The sequence below is a fragment of the Gobius niger genome (genome assembly GCF_951799975.1).
Source record: "Gobius niger genome assembly, chromosome: 1".
Lineage (NCBI taxonomy): Eukaryota > Metazoa > Chordata > Actinopteri > Gobiiformes > Gobiidae > Gobius > Gobius niger.
The window spans coordinates 40,931,163-40,954,374 of NC_136852.1; the positions used below are offsets into that span (position 1 = coordinate 40,931,163).

The 23,212-nt window shown below is 43.3% G+C and overlaps 1 protein-coding gene across 1 annotated transcript in view; it reads right to left on the minus strand.

Annotated features, from left to right (window-relative positions):
* Positions 1–12,805, minus strand: part of ddr2l (discoidin domain receptor family, member 2, like) — a 34,342-nt gene extending 21,537 nt beyond the window's left edge. Inside the window, exons 1-5 of the mRNA XM_079569159.1 lie at positions 12,503–12,805; positions 5,381–5,476; positions 3,322–3,424; positions 3,020–3,086; positions 2,117–2,269 (exon numbers count right to left, since the gene is read on the minus strand). Coding sequence (XP_079425285.1) covers positions 2,117–2,269; positions 3,020–3,086; positions 3,322–3,424; positions 5,381–5,438 — 381 coding nt within the window. The 5' untranslated portion in view covers positions 5,439–5,476; positions 12,503–12,805. The remainder of the gene's footprint in view (positions 1–2,116; positions 2,270–3,019; positions 3,087–3,321; positions 3,425–5,380; positions 5,477–12,502) is intronic.
* Positions 12,806–23,212: the final 10,407 nt, after the last annotated feature.

Here is a 23,212-nt window from a genome sequence, read left to right on the forward strand (position 1 = left end):
AGTGCACTCCATTAAAGTGACAGTCTGGAAGTCAAAATCTTTCACACATTTTATAGAATGTGCAAAATCGACCACCTGGTCATATATTTTGATTTAAAGTAAGTCCCTCCTTCCCAGATCTCAGCCACTATTCAGAGTCGAGTATCCTCCTATGTCAACCAATGAGACGAGCTTAGTGAACCAGCCTGTCAGCTATTTTTTCCCCCAGGATTCCCTGATTGGTCAGATTTGTGCTCATGTCTGAAAGACACCTTTTGTAAACTTCACTATCCTTAGAGTTAGGGCGAAGGTAAGTTTAGAGTTAGTTTGTAAAACGTCAGGATTAGGATTAGAGTCAGGTTTACGGTTAATCTGGGTTATTTTAAGATAGCGTTGTCTTGTTAGGTTTAGGGTTTGAGTTTCACTTATCATTGGCTGCTAATGTCAACAATGGACCTTTCCCATCCTGGGACAAAAAAATTGGAGCCCGTCATGTTCAATCTTGAGGAGGGGGAGGAGCTTGATTGTTTACTTTTGACAATTCTGTTCCTGCTCTCCTCATTTTGCAAACTTTGGCCCAATACTCGCACTTTCACCCTAACACCCCTCATTCGCTGAGGGGTGCGAGTGCGTAGGGTGTCCCAGTTCTCCACAGTGGTCTTTTGCCCCGACCCCTTAAGCCCCCGATGCACGCTTTGCCGAAGCCTGCATCCAAGTGGACTTCAGCAAACATATTGCCCATAATTCTTTGCGGTATGGACCAAAAAGCCAGAAAAATGTCTGTGTCCACGGATCTTGTGCCGGAAAAATTAGCTTTTAATGAAACATTTGAACTTTTCTTATGCCGTAAACAGGTGCTTGTCCTATAAGTAGAATATCATGAAAACGTGCATTCACTTCTGTTATTCAACTTAAATTGTGAAACTAATATATGATAGACTCATTACATGCAAAGTGAGATATGTATAGCCTTTATTTGTTATAATTTTGATAATAAAGGCTCAGTTGCAAAAACCCCAAATAAAAAATCTCATAAAATTAGAATATTTTGAAAGCCATAACTATAAGCTAAGACCTAAACAAGACTAGACATAAGCCGCATTGCCCCAATTCAGCAATTTTTGCACGCCTGTAACCTGCACACTAGAACCCCAATGGCCGCTGCCCTGCTTTTTGACCACGAACGTGGGGGCCGCCATTGCTCCGCCATTGCTGTAGTACCTCCATATCGCCACTAGGCCCCCATTGAAAAGCATTGGAGTTTAGACACCTTAAAAACAACTTTAACGCCTGGTTTCAATTTTTTCAACACTAGACTAGGCTAGATGTTCCTCCTGAGATAACGCTGGGTTAATAACAATATATGAAACCAGGCTGGTTTTCGTAATATGAATTTTTGAAATCTCGTACTTAATGAGGGTCGGACTGTTAGCATTGGAGCAGCGCGAGCTACACGTCACGCAAGGGCCGAGTCTACAGTGAAAATCCCGCCCTTATGTCCTTTTTAGGAACATGCTTCGTCAGAGCTGGGGAGGCGGAGTCTGTAAATTCGCCATGAATTCCCCCACGGCCGTGGTCATTCTGGTAAACCGGGAGGAGTGAGCATAAGACGTCCATTTTTTTTTACAGTCTATGTAGAACCCTTATGTGCACTTCAAACAAGTGCACACTTCGTAGAGGAGCGTAGGGCGCAGTGTGGGTGTTGGGACAGGGCCTAAGAAGGGCTTTCCGGTGTTTGTTTACTTTTAAATTTCACTCTCACTTTGAAAAGATACACACGATCACTTTGAGTTTCTTGGAGTAACTTTGTTTTATTGTCAACAGGAAGTGAGCGCTGAGATCACTTCCTGCTGTTTAACCCTTTCATCTCCTCCAGTCTTCTTTTCCGGAGATTTCATTGTTCATTCAAAGCCCTGACGCCCAGAGGCTTTCGGCCAGTGGACTACTGCTTCTGCTACTGCTACTACTGCTACTGCTACTGCTGCTGCTACTGCTACTGCTACTGCTACTGCTACTGCTACTGCTACTGCTACTGCTGCTACTGCTACTGCTACTGCTACTGCTACTGCTACTGCTACTGCTACTACTGCTACTGCTACTGCTACTGCTACTGCTGACGAGTGAATCCCTGTAGTACCGTGTTTCCCTGGCGGTTCCTCCAGTTCGTCCACTGCAGTCCGTCGCGGCTGAAGTTAAGGCGGTAAGCTCGGGCGAACTCATTCCCTGAGCTGTGCGCGTATCGACCCTGAGTCCCCACCACCGTCAGGAAGGTCAGCCGGCCCAGGTCCACCTGAACAAGGACAAACAGCTCAGTCCAACCCATTAACCCTGCCTTAACCAAGCGCATTCAGTTTGGCTTTACCCCAATCTAAAAGCTTCTCAACTGGAGATTACAGACTGTAGGCTGGAGTGCAACGGCTCATTTGAAAGCTAAGACCGACAAAACCTCTTCCTCGTTATGATTGTGAAGTTTTCCTCCCTTCTGGTTATGTTTTCATCACGATTTTGTTGCTTTTTCGACACGTTTTGGTCACATTTTTGTAGCTTGATCAGTTACATTACACTAAAACTCAAAATGTGGCCAGAACGCTACAAAAAAAACGCATAAAAAGCTTTCAAATGAGGCTTTACACTGGCCTATAGTCTGTAAGCTCCAGCTGAGAAACTTTTAGATATTTATTTTTGGGGTCAAACTGGAGAAATGTGCTCAGCCAGTAGTTAAAAACTGATAAAACCTTCAGTCCACCTAAAAAACAAATCCATTTGATCCACCGTAATGATTTTGTGAACATTTGGCCGGTCTCTCCCCAAACACACACACACACACACACACACACACACACACACATGGTGAAGCCAATACTAAAGTATGGCGAGGTGTACTTATACAGTTAACACGAGTGAAAGGGCCGCACGAGTCACGGCAGCGCCAACGGGAGCTTCCGTAATATAAGTGTCCACTGGTATTCACATTGAAGATGATAAACTGCTGCACATGCTCAGCTCTCTCTAACCCCTGTGCCACAGTCATGTGACTGACCTGTAGGTACTGAGAGTCGGTGGCTTCCTTAGGACACCAGGCGCCGTCGCCTTCGTCACGGTTCAACCTGAAACAGACCAAACAACAGGAACTGAAGTCCAGGACTTTGGCCAGAGCTCAGTGGAGTATGAAGGTATTTGTAATACCTGGCGTACTGCGGGCCGGTGGTATGTGTAGTATTTGTAGTATTTGTAGTACCTGGCGTACTGCAGGCCGGTGGTATGTGTAGTATTTGTAGTATTTGTAGTACCTGGCGTACTGCAGGCCGGTGGTATGTGTAGTATTTGTAGTATTTGTAGTACCTGGCGTACTGCGGGCCGGTGGTGATGTGCCATATGCTGGATGCGCTGAGAGCCTCGTCTCTGATTCGTCCGTCCTCCAGACCCAGAGCATATCTGCACAGACCTGACACACGGCATCATGGGAAATGGAGTCCTTACGTCACAAAATAACTTTACTTAAAGGAATAGGCCACCGTTTTTACATACTAAGATATGTCCTTACTTAACCTTAGTCGAGTTAATATATCCCCGTCTGGTCTTTGTCCGTGCGCTCTGTCAGGCAAACGGAGCACATACGCAGCCTCTCCCACATGTCACATAGCTCCAAAAAAGCTCACGATAGAAGCTACCAAGCTCTTCCACGTGTTCCCTATTTAAATAAAGTTACGTGAAGTGTTTTCAAGCAAAGTATATTTACACAGAAATGTAGCATGTCGATTTTATAAGCAGATAAAAAGGGGGACTATATTGTGAGGCGTAATGATACGAGGAGCACAGCGTCCGCGCAGTAACTCCTAAAGACTTCCCCCGCTCACTTCCGTCAATACAAGCTGCGTGACTTGTAGAGAGCAGCAGAGAACAGTTGAAGAAGCGTGGATGACTTGTGAACAATGCCTTTTACGTGCATCGTGCCGGGCTGTGATAACAAGCAGAAAGTATATAGTGTAGTAATGTTTCACAGATTTCCAACTCACCCCGGACGACGACACAGGACTCAGGAACTCGACCATGAGGTAGGAATGCGCAGCACTTTCCCAAAATATATTTTCTGCTTGTTGCAAAAGGCTCTCTACAAGTCACGCAGCTTCTATTGACGGAAGTGAGCGGGGAAGTCTTTAGGAGTTACTGCGCGGACGCTGTGCTCCTCGTATCATTACGCCTCACAATATAGTCCCCCTTTTTATCTGCTTATAAAATCGACATGTACATACCTTTCTGTGTAAATATACTTCGCATGAAAACACTTCACGTAACTTTATCTAAATAGGGAACACGTGGAAGAGCTTGGTAGCTTCTATCGTGAGCTTTTTTGGAGCTATGTGACATGTGGGAGAGGCTGCGTATGTGCTCCGTTTGCCTGACAGAGCGCACGGACAAAGACCAGACGGGGGTTTATATTAACTCGACTAAGGTTAGGTAAGAACATATCTCAGTATGTAAAAACGGTGGCCTATTCCTTTCGCTTTCTTCTAGAGTCAAATCAGAGTAAAAAAAAACGCCCAAAAACCCTCCTTGCGATGTTTACTCCAACATGGCAGCAGTCCCTGGTCTATCCAAAAGTTTATAAAGTTTTTGAAAAGTTTGGCAAAATTTGGAAAGTTTTGGAAAAGTTTGGAAAAGTCTAGAAAGTTTTGGAAAAGTTGGGCAAAAGTTTGGAAAGTTCTGGAAAAGTTTAGAAAGTTTTGGCAAAGTTTTGGCAAAGTTTGGAAAGTTTTGGAAAGTTTTGGCAAAGTTTGGAAAGTTTTGGAAAGTTTTGGAAAGTTTTGGCAAAGTTTGGAAAGTTTTGGAAAAGTCTGGGAAGTTTTGGAACGGTTTGGCTGTAAACCCTGGTCTTTCCCACGCTTGTTCATTACCAAACACTGACATGTTTGGTATCCATGTGTAGCACGAAAGGCTGTGACAGAGACGCTGTAATCCAAGTATGGTCATTTCCTTTGTGGGAGACAGCAGCGGCTAAAGACGGGAGAAACATACAGAGGGCGCATGTGCAGACAAAGGGACTAAACTTTAGGGCCGTTTTAACAACATCTGCTCTTTAGTCGCTCCATAAGACTCCACACTTTAAAGGCTCACACTCAAATATATTTGGAAGATTTTTACACACAAGGATTTTTATTTTTTTATTTTATTTTGATTTATTGAGCTTTGAACCAAAAAAAATGTTTTCACTAGTTTATCCAAAATATGAAAAACTAACATTTCACAAAATAAACAGAAGGTGACATTTTAGAAATACCATACCCACTTTATTTAAAAAGCACTTTAAGCCAAAATAAACGGTTGTAGTGTCAGTGTGGAGCAGGGGATTGTGGGTAATGTAGTGTCAGTGTGGAGCAGGGGATTGTGGGTAATGTAGTACCTGGGTCGATCTGTCCTGAAGCTGCTGATGTGAAGAGGAGCAGCAGACACAGGAGCATGGTTCTCCACAGACTCGGACCTCAGCCGGACTACATCTCTGAGAGAGAAAGACCGAGAGAGAGCTGTTATCAACTACACAACGACTCTACAACAAGTGTAACAACTCTGCAACTGTAACAACTCTACTACTACTACTACAACAACAACAACAACAACAACAACAACAACTGTAAGAACTCTACAACAACTGTAACAACTCTACTACAACAACAACAACAACAACAACAACTGTAACAACTCTACTACAACAACAACTGTAAGAACTCTACAACAACTGTAACAACTCTACTACAACAACAACTGTAACAACTCTACTACAACAACAACAACTGTAACAACTCTACTACAACAACAACTGTAAGAACTCTACAACAACTGTAACAACTCTACTACTACAACAACAACAACAACTGTAACAACTCTACAACAACTGTAACAACTCTACTACAACAACAACTGTAACAACTCTACTACAACAACAACTGTAACAACTCTACAACAACTGTAACAACTCTACTACTACAACAACAACAACTGTAACAACTCTACTACAACAACAACAACTGTAACAACTCTACTACAACAACAACTGTAACAACTCTACTACAACAACTGTAACAACTCTACTACAACAACAACTGTAACAACTCTACTACAACAACAACAACTGTAACAACTCTACTACAACAACAACTGTAACAACTCTACAACAACTGTAACAACTCTACAACAACTGTAACAACTCTACTACTACAACAACAACAACAACAACTGTAACAACTCTACAACAACTGTAACAACTCTACTACAACAACAACAACTGTAACAACTCTACAACAACAACAACTGTAACAACTCTACAACAACTGTAACAACTCTACTACTACAACAACAACAACTGTAACAACTCTACTACAACAACAACTGTAACAACTCTACTACAACAACAACTGTAACAACTCTACAACAACTGTAACAACTCTACTACTACAACAACAACAACAACTGTAACAACTCTACAACAACTGTAACAACTCTACTACTACAACAACAACAACTGTAACAACTCTACTACAACAACAACAACAACTGTAACAACTCTACTACAACAACTGTAACAACTCTACTACAACAACAACTGTAACAACTCTACTACAACAACAACTGTAACAACTCTACTACAACAACTGTAACAACTCTACTACAACAACAACTGTAACAACTCTACTACAACAACAACTGTAACAACTCTACAACAACTGTAACAACTCTACAACAACTGTAACAACTCTACTACTACAACAACAACAACTGTAACAACTCTACTACTACAACAACAACAACTGTAACAACTCTACAACAACTGTAACAACTCTACTACTACAACAACAACAACTGTAACAACTCTACAACAACTGTAACAACTCTACTACTACTACAACAACAACAACTGTAACAACTCTACTACTACAACAACAACAACTGTAACAACTCTACTACAACAACAACTGTAACAACTCTACTACAACAACTGTAACAACTCTACTACAACAACAACTGTAACAACTCTACTACAACAACAACTGTAACAACTCTACTACAACAACTGTAACAACTCTACTACAACAACAACTGTAACAACTCTACTACAACAACAACTGTAACAACTCTACAACAACTGTAACAACTCTACAACAACTGTAACAACTCTACTACAACAACAACTGTAACAACTCTACAACAACTGTAACAACTCTACTACTACAACAACAACAACAACTGTAACAACTCTACTACTACAACAACAACAACTGTAACAACTCTACTACAACAACAACTGTAACAACTCTACTACAACAACTGTAACAACTCTACTACAACAACAACTGTAACAACTCTACTACAACAACAACTGTAACAACTCTACTACAACAACTGTAACAACTCTACTACAACAACAACTGTAACAACTCTACTACAACAACAACTGTAACAACTCTACAACAACTGTAACAACTCTACAACAACTGTAACAACTCTACTACTACAACAACAACAACAACTGTAACAACTCTACTACAACAACAACTGTAACAACTCTACTACAACAACAACTGTAACAACTCTACTACTACAACAACAACAACAACTGTAACAACTCTACTACTACAACAACAACAACTGTAACAACTCTACTACTACAACAACAACAACAACTGTAACAACTCTACTACAACAACAACTGTAACAACTCTACTACAACAACAACTGTAACAACTCTACTACTACAACAACAACAACAACTGTAACAACTCTACTACTACAACAACAACAACTGTAACAACTCTACTACTACAACAACAACAACAACTGTAACAACTCTACTACTACTACAACAACAACTGTAACAACTCTACTACTACAACAACAACAACAACTGTAACAACTCTACTACAACAACAACAACTGTAACAACTCTACAACAACTGTAACAACTCTACTACTACAACAACAACAACAACAACTGTAACAACTCTACTACTACAACAACAACAACAACAACTGTAACAACTCTACTACTACAACAACAACAACAACAACAACTGTAACAACTCTCACACTGAAAGACAGAGAATTTACTTCAAAACTATGACCAATACGGTACCGGTCAGAAGTTTGTAAACATTTCTTTTTCTATTTCCATTGTAGAGACAGCACACACACATAGTACACCTCACCCCTAACCCCCGTAACCATAACCCTTAACCTTTATATGCTCCTCCCCTTTCTGTCGGCGTCGATATAAAGACAATCTGGAGCAAAGTGAATCATAAAAAGCAGAGTGTATAACCGAAGTATAAGTATAGTACAAAGTATTTCAATGATCAGCTGATAGTGATAAAAGACCGTTTTTATTTGGCGTCGTCAAAATCCCCACTTTCCCACATAAAAAGCAGATGACACAAACAGCCTGGTCCTGGTCTTGTTTAGTCCCGGTTTTGCCCTGGTTTAGACCTGCTTTTGTGTCCTGGTTTAGCCCCGGTTTTGCCCTGGTTTAGACCTGTTTTTGTGTCCTGGTTTAGCCCCGGTTTTGCCCTGGTTTAGACCTGTTTTTGTGTCCTGGTCTAGCCCCGGTTTTGCCCTGGTTTAGTCGGTGTCGTCCTGATAAGCTGCAGCTGTGCTTCTGTTGTGACTCAAGACTTTACAAAAACATCCAAACACTGTTATGTAACGGCTGCACAGAGGAAACAGTGGAACGGGCCAGTCCCGATTCAGGCCTTTCTTTGACCTTCATTGTGAACCAAGGCCGGTTTAGTCCTAGTCTAGACCCGGTTTAGTCCCGGTTTGGTCCCGTTTTGTAGAGACGGAAAACGCACCTGGAGCTTTTTCTGTGGAACAGGTCTGAACACGAGACACAGGTATGTGTAGGAGACCATCAGGGAATGTAACGCGCAACCAAGGCTGGTCACCCTTACATTTGCATCGATACCAGTACTTTAACAATACCAATACAATGGACGATAACCTTCCCATACTTATACCCAAATATTTGTCATCTAGAACCAGAAAACAGAACAATGATGTTTTGAGGATCTGCACATTTACAATATTGCAGTAAAACTACGGCGAAACGAGAGGAGATTGGAGGAAAGATTGTGCTATTCCATAATGACGCTGAAAGCAGTTTGTTCCGTTAAGCTTGAGCGAGTAAAATAGTAAATAGTGTCGAAATACAACTTAAAAAACGCTAAATTAGGACCAAGAACTGGGCTGAAGTGAACTTTTTGGACATTTTCGAGTTCCCATGTGGTTTTGCTTTAGCTCAAAGGAACAGGCCACTGTTTTTCCATACTGAGATATGTTCTTACCGGAGCTTAGACAAGTTGATGCGTAATGTCTGGTCTTTGTGCATGCGCTCAGTCACGCAAAACGACCAAAGATGTTGTCAGCATTTACCCTCTCAGCATATTCCTATAGCTCCAAACGGGGGTGAAGTTGGAAATGACCAAGCTCCTCCACGGGCACAAAGACCAGACAGGTACGTATGAACTCGTCGAGTCTCAGGAAAGAATATATCTCAGTATGGAAAAAACGGTGGCCTGTTCCTTTAACCCCTTAACTCCAACCTGAACCGAGCACATTTTCTCAAAAAAATGACCAAAATGTAACATAAAAAATGGCAAAAATTTGATATAAAATTGACGAAAAAATGAAAAAACAAAGACAAAAAATTTACATGAAAATGTGGCAAAAAATGCCAAAAAATTGACGAAAAAATTGACGAAAAAATTGACAAAAATGTGATAAAAAATTGACAAAAAAATTACAAAAATTTGACAATTACAAAAAAATGACAAAAAATGACAAAAAATTTGATAAAAAATTACGAAAAATGACAAAAATGTGACAAAAAATGACAAAAATGTGACAAAAAATGACAAAAATTTGATAACAATTTGACCAAAAAAATTACAAAAAATTGACAAACAATTACAAAAAAATGACAAAAAATGTGATAAAAAATTATGAAAAATTACAAAAATGTGACAAAAAATTACCCAAAAGTTACAAAAATGAGTTGAATACCCAACAATAAAATGATGGGAAAAAAATGTGATGACGTGAGGAAAAAGATCCTCTCGGTTCAGGCGGGAGTTAAGAGGTTCACTTTGTAAAAATGTTTGTAAATCTCTAAACAAATACATATATATGGGATATTGCGTGGCCTGATCTCGCCATAACGATCATTCGGTGATTTCTTCGTTTCCCACGGCCGACAGAGAGAGAGAGAGAGAGAGCGTGAGACCCGAGTCTGACCCCGCGGGCCGTGGATCGGGTTTAGGGTTATTTTTAAGCCGGGTTTAGTTTTACAGAGCCTTTCACACCTGCGGCTTCAGGATCACAGGCAGATCCACCACATATCGACAGGTGATCGTTATCGCCGATTCAGATAAACCAATGTCACAAGAAACACGACGGATTTACCAAAGTGTGAAAACAGGACAAATTCACACAAATTCTCCCAGTTTTCCCCCCAATTATTCCTCATTTCTCACATTGCAGAACCCAAATGTTCTCCCACACATTATTGTTCTGTTTTCTGGTTCTAGGCGACACATACTTTAGTATCGGTATCAGTAACCAAGTATCGTTCAGGTATATCGGTATCGAAAACCAAGTATCGTTCAGGTATATCGGTATCGAAAACCAAGTATCGTTCAGGTATATCGGTATCGAAAACCAAGTATCGTTCAGGTATATCGGTATCGAAAACCAAGTATCGTTCAGGTATGTCGGTATCGAAAACCAAGTATCGTTCAGGTATATCGGTATCGAAAACCAAGTATCGTTCAGGTATATCGGTATCGAAAACCAAGTATCGTTCAGGTATATCGGTATCGAAAACCAAGTATCGTTCAGGTATGTCGGTATCGAAAACCAAGTATCGTTCAGGTATATCGGTATCGAAAACCAAGTATCGTTCAGGTATATCGGTATCGAAAACCAAGTATCGTTCAGGTATGTCGGTATCGAAAACCAAGTATCGTTCAGGTATATCGGTATCGAAAACCAAGTATCGTTCAGGTATATCGGTATCGAAAACCAAGTATCGTTCAGGTATGTCGGTATCGAAAACCAAGTATCGTTCAGGTATATCGGTATCGAAAACCAAGTATCGTTCAGGTATATCGGTATCGAAAACCAAGTATCGTTCAGGTATGTCGGTATCGAAAACCAAGTATCGTTCAGGTATATCGGTATCGAAAACCAAGTATCGTTCAGGTATATCGGTATCGAAAACCAAGTATCGTTAAACGTTCCAGTACCCATGTTTATTTGTAATCGAACACATGACGTCACAACAGCCTGTAGTTTAAAACGGAGAATCCTATTGTGGTAACTATGGTAACGGGACTCTGTTTCTGGTTAATATCTTTGTTACATGAAACAGAAACTGTCCCGAAGTGCAGCGTCTTCTCTCTCAGCACAGATGCGTTAAACTGGGACTAAACTAGGAATAAAGCAGGAATAAACCGGGACTAAACCCGGACTAAACCAGGACTAAATCTGGATTTAGCCCGGACTAAATCACGACTTAACCAGATCTAAACCTGGACCAAACCCGGACTAAACCAGGACAAAACCAAGACTTAACCCAGACTAAACCAGGACCTAACCCAGTCTAAACCTGGACCAAACCGGGACTAAACCAGGACTTAACCCAGACTAAACCAGGACCTAACCCTGACTAAACCAGGACTTAACCAGGACTTATCCCCGGACTAAACCAGGACTTAACCCAGACTAATTACGGACCTAATTAGGACTAAACCAGGACTTATTCAGGACTTAACTAGCACTTCACTAGGATTTAACTAGAACTTAACCCGGACTTAACCAGGACTAGATGAGGACTAAATCCGGACTAAACCAGGACTAAACCAGGACTAAACCCGGTCTAAACCTGGTCTAAACCTGGACTAAACCAGGACTAAACCTGGACTTAACCAGATCTAAACCAGGACTAAACCTGATCTAAACCCGGTCTAAACCTGGACTAAACCAGGACTTAACCCGGTCTAAACCAGGACTGAACCAGGACTTAACCCGGTCTAAACCTGGTCTAAACCTGGTCTAAACCTGGACTAAACCAGGACTAAACCAGGACTAAACCTGGTCTAAACCTGGACTAAACCAGGACTAAACCAGGACTAAACCAGGACTAAACCAGGACTAAACCAGGACTTAACCCGGTCTAAACCTGGACTAAACCAGGACTTAACCCGGTCTAAACCTGGACTAAACCAGGACTTAACCAGGCCTAACCCAGGACCAGAGCAGGACTAACTCTAATCTCCTCCAGACTCTGCGCTCGCGGTAACTTTGGGAAAGTTTAGGCCTGAGCCTGAGCCTCGGAGCTAAAAACATCTGTCGGAGCTAAAAACATCTGTCCGCGCGTCATCAAATCTTCAAACCGCGCACTCAGACTTTACTCCACTCTCCTGTAACTTTCCCGTAACTTTCCGGTAACTTTCCGGTAACTTTCCTCCGGGGCCGTTACCTGTCTTCTCCGCAGCGGGGCCTCCGTCCCTGCGCAGCCGCCTCACGGTGCGCGCTGCTCGGTCTGGCTCGGCGCTGGGACCCGCTGCTTTTTTTAGAGGTCCATCCCCCCGGAGCTTGGAGCGAGCGGGGTCCGGGCTGAGAGGGGCAGAGAGCGGCCTGGGAGCGGAGGCGGGAGGGCAGCCCGGGCCGAGGGGGAAGTCTGCTGCTCGGTGTGGACGCGGACACGGAGGGGCTGCAGCAGCGGGGCCGTGTTTACATCACATCCGCGGGGGAGAGGAGCAGGAAGAGCGGCCCCGGGAGCGAGGGGGAGGAAGAGGGGGGAGAAGGAGAGGGGGGAGCGGCCCCAGGAGCGAGGGGGAGGAGGGAGAGGAGGGGGAAGAGGAGTGGGAGGAGAGAGGGAGAGAGGAGAGAGACGGGGTAGAGGGAGAGGAGAGAGAGAGAGGGGGAGATAGAGGAAAGAGAAGGAGGAGAGGAGAGAGAGGAGAGAGACGGGGTAGAGGGAGAGGAGAGAGAGAGGGGGAGATAGAGGAGAGGGGGAGGAGGGGGAAGAGGAGTGGGAGGAGAGAGGGAGAGAGGAGAGAGACGGGGTAGAGGGAGAGGAGAGAGAGAGGGGGGAGATAGAGGAGAGTGGGCGGAGAGAGGAAAGAGAAGGAGGAGAGGGAAGAGAGGAGAGAGGGAGAGAGGAGAGAGACGGGGTAGAGGGAGAGGAGAGAGAGAGGGGGGAGATAGAGGAGAGGGAGGAGAGAGAGGGAGAGGAGAGAGGGGGGGAGATAGAGGAGAGGGGGTGAGGGGGAAGAGGAGAGTGGGAGGAAAGAGGAGAGAGGGGGTAGAGGGAGAGGAGAGAGGGAGGAGCGAGGAAAGAGAAGGAGGAGAGAGGGAGGGAGAGGGAGGAGCGGCCCCAGGCTTGACGGGGAAGAGGAGGAGGGGGAGGAGGGAGGGAGGGGGGAGTTGGAGGAGAGAGGAGAGAAGGAGAGAGGAGAGGGAGTGGGAGGAGAGGGGAGGGGAGGAGAGAGAGTAGAGATAGGAGGGAGAAGGTAGAGAGGGTAGTGGGGAGAGGGGGGAGAAGGGGGGAGAGTAGAGTGAGGAGGGAGACGGGAGAGGAGGAGAGCGAGCCCAACGAGAGAGGAGAGTGAGGAGAAAGGGGGGAGAGGAGGGGGAGGAGCTGCTGCTGCAGAGGGACATCCGAGACGTTCAAGCCCAGAGTCAGAGCAGGACCAGAGGGGAGGCGAGACAGGCAGTTACCGGGGGCCCCAACAGGCTGAAGGGGCCCTCCTGCGCTCACGAATCACAGAAATCAGAATTGGTTTTATTGCCAAACAAGGATTTTCTTCACAGCAATCGTGCAACATGAAGCACAACACATAAAATCTAGCTAGAAACGACCTCTCAGGCTCCGAAAACAACAACAACACGGTCACAAACATGCGATAAAAAAATTGATGCTGCGATATTTTGGACAGCACTACAAATAACATTGTGTATACTTCTCATGAACTACTACTGCTGTTCATCTGTGTATTACTGACATTACTCCAACAACGTCTAATGGACAAAGCTAATGCTAGCCGAGAGCAATGAGACAGAAGCCTGAGCTACTGCTAACGTTAGCGCTGATCGATCAGATGAAATCAATAGATAAGCTCCGTTAAAGTCCAATGATAAACTATAGAGTTCGGGAAAGTCTATAGTTACCATGGAGATCTGCCATCTTTGTAGCTGTTAGCATACATTTCCATTGACTAACATTAGCTAAAAACAGTTTATAAAGTGGAGAAAATAGCCGTGGAACAGCTCCGTTAGCTGCAGAGTTACTGCTGGTAAATACATCGAACTCACTGTGGTGTCCAAGTGTTTTAATGTGAACAATAACTGCAGTATTTTAACTTTTAAAATCTCCATTAGTTTACAATTGCTGCTAATCCCATACTGCTTAGCGATATGACGTCACATTCCCGAACTCTATACATCCACTTTAATGTATAGTCTATTATAAAACTCTCATCAACAGCCGCCTTAGTATCATTTTCGATTAGCCTTTAGCCGCGAACTGATGGTGCTAATCAGCCTCTGTTTTAGGTGGATGATGCTAATTTTTTTGGGCAGTGCTGTTCCCGCACGCTCACTGGGAGCGCACTATAAAAGGCCCAAGGTAAAAGTTCACCCTCTGACCTTGTGGATGAGCGTCTTCCCTTAGTTCAGCGCACAAAATGTGGATCTGATCGGTATGTTTCCAAACAGTGGCAGCGGGCAGCTTAAGCAAATACAGCAGAACTATTATGTTTACATACACTTCATATAAATACACATTTGCATTTTTTCTCACTGTCTGACATGAAACCAGAATTAACTTTTATTTTTTTCAAGGCAATTAGAATTTAAAACAATATTTCTATTTGTCAAATGACAGATAGAATTTTCTACACAATTTTGTATTACTTTTTACAAAACTAAAAGTTTACATATATTTCATTAATATTTGGTAGAATTGCCTTTAAACTGTATATTTTGGGTCAAATGCTTTGGATTTCCGTCCACAAGCTTCTCACAATAGTTGGCAGGAGTTTTGGTCTATTCCTCCAAACAGAACTGGTGTAGCAGAGACACATTTGAAGCCACCTTGCATGCCTATGCCTTTTCTTCTCTGCCCATATATTTTCAGCTGGACTGAGATCAGGCCTTTGTTTTCCTTAAGCCTCTCTGTAGCCAGTATTGGCAGTTCTATTTGGATCAGTGTCCATTTGGAAGACCCATCTGTGCCCAAGCTTTAACTTTCTGGCTGATGTTTTCAGATGTTGCTCCAATATTTCCACATAGAGTTCTTTCTTCATGATGTCGTCTATTTTGTGAAGTAAGCCAGTCCCTCCCGCAGCAAAACAGCCCCACAGCATGATGCTGCCCCCCGTATTTCACAGTTGGGACGGTGCTCTCAGGCTTGCAAGACGGTGCAACGTGACAATGGTCGTTATGGCCAAAAGATTTTTTTTTTCATCAGACCACAGGATGCACCTCCAAAAAAATTATCGTTTTTTATTTGCAAATACAATTGCAATAACGGAGAATGCTACCATGATGCTACATGTTAGCATTGTGCTAATGGTAACGCTGCCGTTTTTTCGATTCTACTGAACAATCTGCTGTGGAAAAATATCCATATGGACCCGATTTAGACTTGACTTTATCTGTATGTAATACAACTCTACTCTGATGCAGCAACTCCAGTCTGTGTTTTTGATGCTTCTTCCTGCAGAGTTCCCCCTCAGCCCACGTCGGTGCAGGACTTGTTTCACTCTGGATAATGACAAACTCTTACCAGGTTCAGCATCTTCACCAGGTCTTATGCATTTGTTCTTGGGTTGATCTTCACATTTCTGACACAGAACCCGACTTCTTTCTGATCTGTAAGATGTCTGGACATTTGCATCATTGTTTGAACCAATGAACCTGAACCTTCAAGTGTCTTGAAATTACACAAGGATGAATCAGACTTGTGCTTCCAAGGACAAAACACCGTCATCTGGGCCTTTCCCAAATTGTTTAAAGGTATTGTAATCTTAGAGTATGTAAACTTGTCTATTTGACCTAAAAAAAAATAAAAAAATCTTGTTTCAGACAGAGAGAAAAATGCAAATGTGTCTTTTTATGAAGTCTGTGTAAACATATGGTTCTCACTGTATCTGCAACTGTAACTGTTAGAGGACGACATTAAATCGCTATTATCATACTGGGTCTAGCTCTACAGTCGTACTATCTCTGTCATAGCCTGGACTGTGGTGCTCAGACTCTCAGCCACTGAATGTTTGCTTGCGTATCAGTCTGACGCTCTGGGAGGGTATTTATCCCTTTTCTGTGGAAGCATAGACAGACTTGAATGGTAGGACTAGGGTAATGTCTCGAGTTCATGTCTCCGGGTCCCGCACCGATGGTAAATAAACTTCTCCTGTATAAGACGTCCAGACTGCTGCTTATTTTTCATCCATCCTCTCGAACACCATTGTTAATTCTCTAACAGTAACTCTTGGTTCATTTTAATAGGCGTGTGGCAGTAGCACCAGCGCTGCCCATCACTGTCTTGTCTTCCTCTAAAACTGATGTCTGTCTGCGGTTTGGGTCTGTCCAATGCACAGCAGGGACCTGTTGGAGAACTCTTACCACCCACTTAATTACTATTGCTAGGTCCGTCAAACTTTCTGATGCCGATGCTGAAGTGACTCGTGTTAGTGACTCTTATTGAGGCTGAAGCGAAATCAGAAAAACTTCATGACCTCTTCCTTAAACTTAATCAGCACAGTTTTGTGGACCAGTCGTGCTCTTACACTGCCGGGTAAGCACTCACTTGTTTTAGTACTATTGTTAAAAACATGACCATTGTTTTGGTTTGCTAAAGTTAGCCCACACTAGCAAAACCTACAGGTGCCCCAATGATAATAATCTGCAGCCAGTTATCATTAGAACTGTGACAAAATGCATGGTATTTTTATCATAAAGGGAGACAGCCATCCATCCATCCATCCATCTATTTTCTTCTGCTTTATCCGGGGCCGGGTCGTGGAGGCAGCAGTCTCAACAGAGATGCCCAGACTTCTCGATCCACACACACCTCCTCCAGCTGTTCTGGGGGGACCCCGAGGGGACACCAGGCCAGCTCGGAGACATAGTCCTTCCAGCGTGTCCTGGGTCTTCCACGAGGCCTTGTCCCACTAAGACATGCCTGGAACACCTCCCGCGGGAGGCGACCAGGAGGCATCCGGAACAAATGCCCTAGCCACCTCAACTGGCTCCTTTCAACGCGAAGGAGCAGCGACTCTACTCCAAGCACCTCCCGAGTAACCAAGCCCCTCACCCGATCTCGGAGGGTGCGCCCAGCCACCCTGCGAAGGAAACTCCCTTTCGGCCGCTTCTATCCGCGATCTTGTCCTTTCGGTCATTACCCAAATCTCATGACCACGTTGCACCGCCAACATGCAACAGGTCTGACTTACTGCCTGTGACTGTCAGTAGCTAGATATTAGGTAGCTAAGGTGTTAGCCTCGCTTTACTTTTCGATGCATGCTTGTTTATTTTGAGACATTTAACTGGGAGTAGGCCATCCACATTGCTCTATGCAAAAAAGAGCCATTCGCGGCAAGCTGAGCAACGGAAAGACAATTTTTTTTCCACTTGGTGAGAATCCTCCTCAGCTTCCCCGGTAAGGTCTATTCCGGGGTGCTGGAGAGGAGGATCCGGCTGAAAGTCGAACCTTGGATCCAGGAGGAACAATGCGGTTTTCGTCCTGGTCGTGGCACACTGGACCAACTCTATACCCTTCATCGGGTGCTCGAGGGTTTGTGGGAGTTCGCCCAACCAGTCCTCATGTGTTTTGTGGACCTGAAGAAAGCGTTCGACCGCGTCCCTCGTGGTGCCCTGTGGGGGGTGCTCCGGGAGTATGGGATCCGGGGCCCTCTGCTAAGGGCTGTCCGTTCCCTGTATGAGCAGCAGGAGCTTGGTTCGCATTGCCGGCAGTAAGTCAGACCTGTTCCCGTTGCGTGTTGGTCTCCGCCAGGGCTGCCCTTTGTCACTGGTTCTGTTCATTACTTTTATGGACAGAATTTCTAGGCGCAGCCAGGGGCCGGAGGGTGAACCTCAGGATCTCATCTCTGCTGTTTGCAGATGTGGTTGAGGCTCAGCACCTCCTAGTCCGATTCCATGGTTCTCCACCGGAAAAAGATGGCTTCCCCTCTTCAGGTCGGTGGGGAGTCCGTACCTCAAGTGGAGGAGTTGAAGTATCTCGGGGTCTTGTTCAGATAAGATCGACAGACGGATCGGTGTGGCGTCAGCAGAACGTCTGACCTCAGAATCTTACTGAAGTTACTAAACCCCCTGTACAGAAACAGCACCACCTCCTGTTCATAGAGTGAACCTTATTCAGAGCCTTTAGAGAAATGTGACGGAGAAGAAAGTGTTATGTTTATCTAAAAGTAACACATTCGACACAATTACTACTGGAGTAAAGTACTCAGGTCTCAGACCTGATGTTTCTTTACTTCAGCGGGATGTCTCCAGCTCGTCTCCATGGAGATGTGACCAAAGGCAGGATCAGACAGGATCGTTTCATACAAGGGGGCGTGGCCTCGCTGAGGAGGAAAGAAGTATGTTTTGAGAAACACAATTTTTTACTCTCTTTCAGCTATTTCTGGATAAGGATAAGGTGCTTTATTTGTCATCAAACAACAACTGTACAACTGAGCTGGCCTGGTGTCGCCTCGGGGTCCCCCCAGAACAGCTGGAGGAGGTGTGTGTGGACCGGGAAGTCTGGGCATCTCTGCTGAGACTGCTGCCCCCGCGACCCGGCCCCGGATAAAGCGGAAGAAAATAGATGGATGGCTGGTGTGAATCCAAGGCAAATGTTTGCTAACAACAAAATAGCAGCTTAGGCAGGGCAAGGCAACTTTATTTATACCACTCCAGTAAAGTCCTATCTTGTGTTACAGGGTTCATTCATTTTCTTCCATTCATTTCAAAGGACAGCATCTAACTAGTTATATCTGTATTTATTTATATTTTTATTTCTTTTTTACTGTATAATAATGATTACAGCTTTCTCTTGTATTGCACTTTACGAGCCTGCAGTCACAAGATTCTCAAAGTGTCGCACTCTCTTATTCAGTCACTTCACACTTGGTAGCAAAAAGCTTATTGTAGCCACAGCTGTCCTGGGGCAGACTGACGGGAGTCACACTGTCAATAACACTGGTGTTATTAACAGTGTCTTGCCAAATGACAACTCAAGTAAAAGTAGCTTTACTTTGAAACAATTTTACTGAAGAAGTAGAAAGAATCTGTGGAAATGTTACTCGAGTACTGTGAGTGACTGAGTAAAAGTATGACTTGATTCAGATGTGGCATAAATCAAACGTCACATTTACTCACTGTGGAAACAACCATTTTTGCTCGAGTAAAGGCACTGATATTTCATTATGATTTTACTATAATTTTTTTAAGTAGAAGTAAAGAGTAACAACTACTAAGTGCATGTACTTGAGTAAATGTAACTTTACTTTACTTTCTTTCCTTTGTGAGTCTTAGTTTATACTTCCTTACAGGCCAGTCTCAAAAATGTCCCGTTTGTTTAAATGAATTTTGGAAATATTTGAAATCACAGAAAAATGAAAAAGGTGCAGATACAGAGCGTGTCCAGCAGAGGGCAGCACATATCACCATTTACATTTTGTTTCTACTTCTGTGCGTGGCCAGAAGGTGGTGCTGTTTCATTTCCTCAGGCAGAGACTCCAGCTTTAGTTTAAGTTTATTTTGATCATAAAAAAAAAAAAACATTTTACTGGGTCGTTTATATCGGAGTTCTTGCTTCAGAAGGGGCCCTATTGTACATGTTTTCAGTGATAGGAGAAGCCTGAGTACACAGACCAGAGGAGGTGATTGCATTACTTGAGTCAAAGCGGCGCTGGTCAAACATTAGTTCAACAAAAGTCACAGATGCTCAGTCACATTTTGATCTGGAGGAGGATTCAAACCTGTGGCTGTTTGGGGGCGGGGCGACTATTTGTCTGCCAATCACAGCGCTCCGAGTGCCATATGTTCAACTGGACTGGGTTGACAGAGATGGGGATATTCCAGATAAATATGACAAAAATAGCCTAGATTATTTACTTTTTCCTTGTTATGTTTTTATATGAAGCCAAGACATTATACAGTGCAAAAAGTAATTAACATCAGCATAAACATCTCAATTTGAGCATAATAATCCACATTTTAGTTGTTTTGACTAGTTTAGAAGTTGTTGGGCATTGGTCCTAGATTATTTCACTTGTTCTGAGATGTTTCTGACTCGTTTCGATACATTTCGTCCTTATTTCAGGTCATTTTCTTTGCCAATGGGGAAAGAAAATTGGTCTTATCTCATTGGCAATTTTACTTTCTTATTTACAAGCGAGATTTACTCTAGAACTGGTCTGAAATGTCCTCAAACAAGCAAAGTAAACTTGGTCCGATCAGGAAAAGTGTCTAAATGAGTGAAAACCGCTCAAAAACAAGATACATTTCCTCAGTTCAAGTCATTTAAGCCAATGCTTGATATTCACTTTTTGCAGTGTAGAAATAGCAACAACAACAAAAAATACCCACATTTTGACCTTGAAATCATGGACTGATTTTGGATTTTTTTGGTTCTAAGCTCAAGTCAAGAGTCTGTAGGAGCCACTACGTAAAGTGGAGATGTTGAAGATGACTTTGCCGTTACAAGAAGTGACGACTCAGCTCAATAATCCAACACCTTATTGTAAAGATCTGGTCATTTATTTGTTTCCAGGTGAAATATTCAGCTTATCAAGAACAAAACCTGAAAGAAATGCAGTTTTACTGAAGTGCACTTTCAAATATTTTGACTCTGGAGCCTTTGCAGAAGTGCAGTGGAGTAGAAAGTCTGGATAGAGAGTAAAAGGGCAGAGAAGGAGTTTGTCTGCTCCAAATGTGGTGCATCTTCTTTAAAACCTTTATCCAGTCTGGCTTTACGCAAATCTTAAAGCTTTTTGAAAAACGCAACAGAATCAAGATGAAAATGCATCAAAAGAGCGACAAAAAAGAGACAAGAAAGTGACACAATGGCGATGAAAGAAAGGTTTAAAAAGTGACAACACACCAACAATGTGAGGTGTTACTCCTCGACTGTAAACTCTTCAGTTCAGAAGCTTCTAGTTTCGGGTTAAAGCTGGGGTAAACGTGCTGCATTACTGTAGTAGATGTCCTGAGTGTGAGTGAGTTTTCCCTGCGGTCAGGTGTCTGGCCTCATTCACCTCCGAGTCTGAGTCCGAGTTGGAAATATCCGTCTGAGAAAGTCTGACGCAGCACTTTCTTTTCCCCGGGTTCCTTTTCCGGAAAGTTACATCTGTGAACCACATTCCTCTGAGTCGACTGGAATCCACTGAATCCCGGAATCCGGCTCCAAAAACCACACACACGAGGGAGACACTGTGGGGAAAAAGGTCTGGGGAAAGTTTGCTCTGAACAAACCGACTTTCACCTGGAGATTTACGGCACGTGCTGCTCAGATCTCGGGTTGTTCCGGTTCTACAGTTAATGCCGCACTCTTAATGAACCGTTCTTCACATATTCATCCTTTAGGGTTAGTCACACTTAACGAATGACTTAAGTGTTTACTCATAAGGTGTAGTTATTATAAAGTGTTACCGACACTTTCACTTCAGTAACAATCTGATCGAGCAACTTTGACTCTTATTGGAGAAATATTTGACCAGAATAACTTCAGCTACCACCATTTTTAACTACTGTTTCTCAATAGGGTTGAGGTCAGGGGAGGAGGGGGTCCACATCATGAGTTTCTCTCCGTTTCCGCCCATAGCAGCCAGTGATGCAGAGGTTTTCTTTGCAGTATGACATGGTGCGTTGTCATGCATGAAGATGATCTTGTTCGGGAAAGCACGGCTCTTCTTTTTGTAGCATAGAAGAAAGTGGTCAGTCAGAAACTTCACACATTTTTCAGAGGTCATTTTCACACCTTCAGGGAGCCTAAAGGGATGTTTAAGCCAAAACATGACTCCGCCCCCTCCTTACTGACGTCACAGCCTTGTTGGGACATTGTGGCCATTCACCAACCATCCACTACTCCATCCATCTGACCATCCAGGGTCACACGGCCTCATCAGTGAACAAGACTGTTTGAAAATGAGTCCTCATGTATTTCTGAGCCACTGCAGCCGTTTCTGTTTATCAGCTTCAATGAACAGTTTAGGGGAGGCCGGATAGAAGGTTTATGCACAACTGCAGCCTCTGGAGGGTCCTACACCTTGATGTTCGGGAGACTCCAGAGGCACCAGCAGCTTCAAATACCTGTCTGCTGCTTTGTAGCATCTGTTCTCTTAATCTGATGTGTTTGTCTGGCAAAAACCGTCCTCATTGTGCCTTTGTCTGCACAAACCCATGTGTGCTTTGAATCATCCACAAATCTCTTATCAGTACGATGATTACGTTTAATCTTTCATGAAATATAGAAGATTTTCATTCCTAGACCAAGGCATTCAACTATTTCACGCTTTTCATCAGCAGAAAGACCCTTTTTCTTTCCCATATTGCTTGAAAATGTTGGTCTGCTTAATAATGTGGAACGTCCTTTTTCAGTAGTTTTTCCCTTAACTGGGCTTAACCTGAAAACTAATCATCCCAGTTGATTCAAAGAGCCCTGAGACACAATACTATCCATGAGTTTATTTATTATTATTATTTTTTTCTTTTTACCTTTTTTGTCACTGAAATAGAATTTGCATAATAATTGTTGTAAATTGGTGTAAAGTGAGCATGTATAAGGGTTGCAGGGGCAGGTCAGAGCGTCGTTGCATCAGTGACATTCCCCGAGAGTTTGTGTGAAAGGAGCGGCTCCTTTGTCACGTTTACACAACGGGCGATTAGCAAACGCGAAGACTGAGTCAGAGAGAGGAATCTGAAACATGAAGGACGTTTCTACAGTGAAGGGTGAAGGACAGTGGAGGGCGGAGTGACTTTGCAATAAGTGCAGAAATTCTTCAAACATGAAAAGAGCAGGTTTCTTCATGAGCAAAAGTCCTGGGTCTGACACAAGAGGAAGTGGTTTAAGAGATCAGTGTAAAAAAAACGACGACTCAGACGCTTCAGCTGAAGTCAGAGTCAGGGTGTTACAACTCGGACAATTTCAAGGCCATTTTCTTCTTCAATTTACAATATT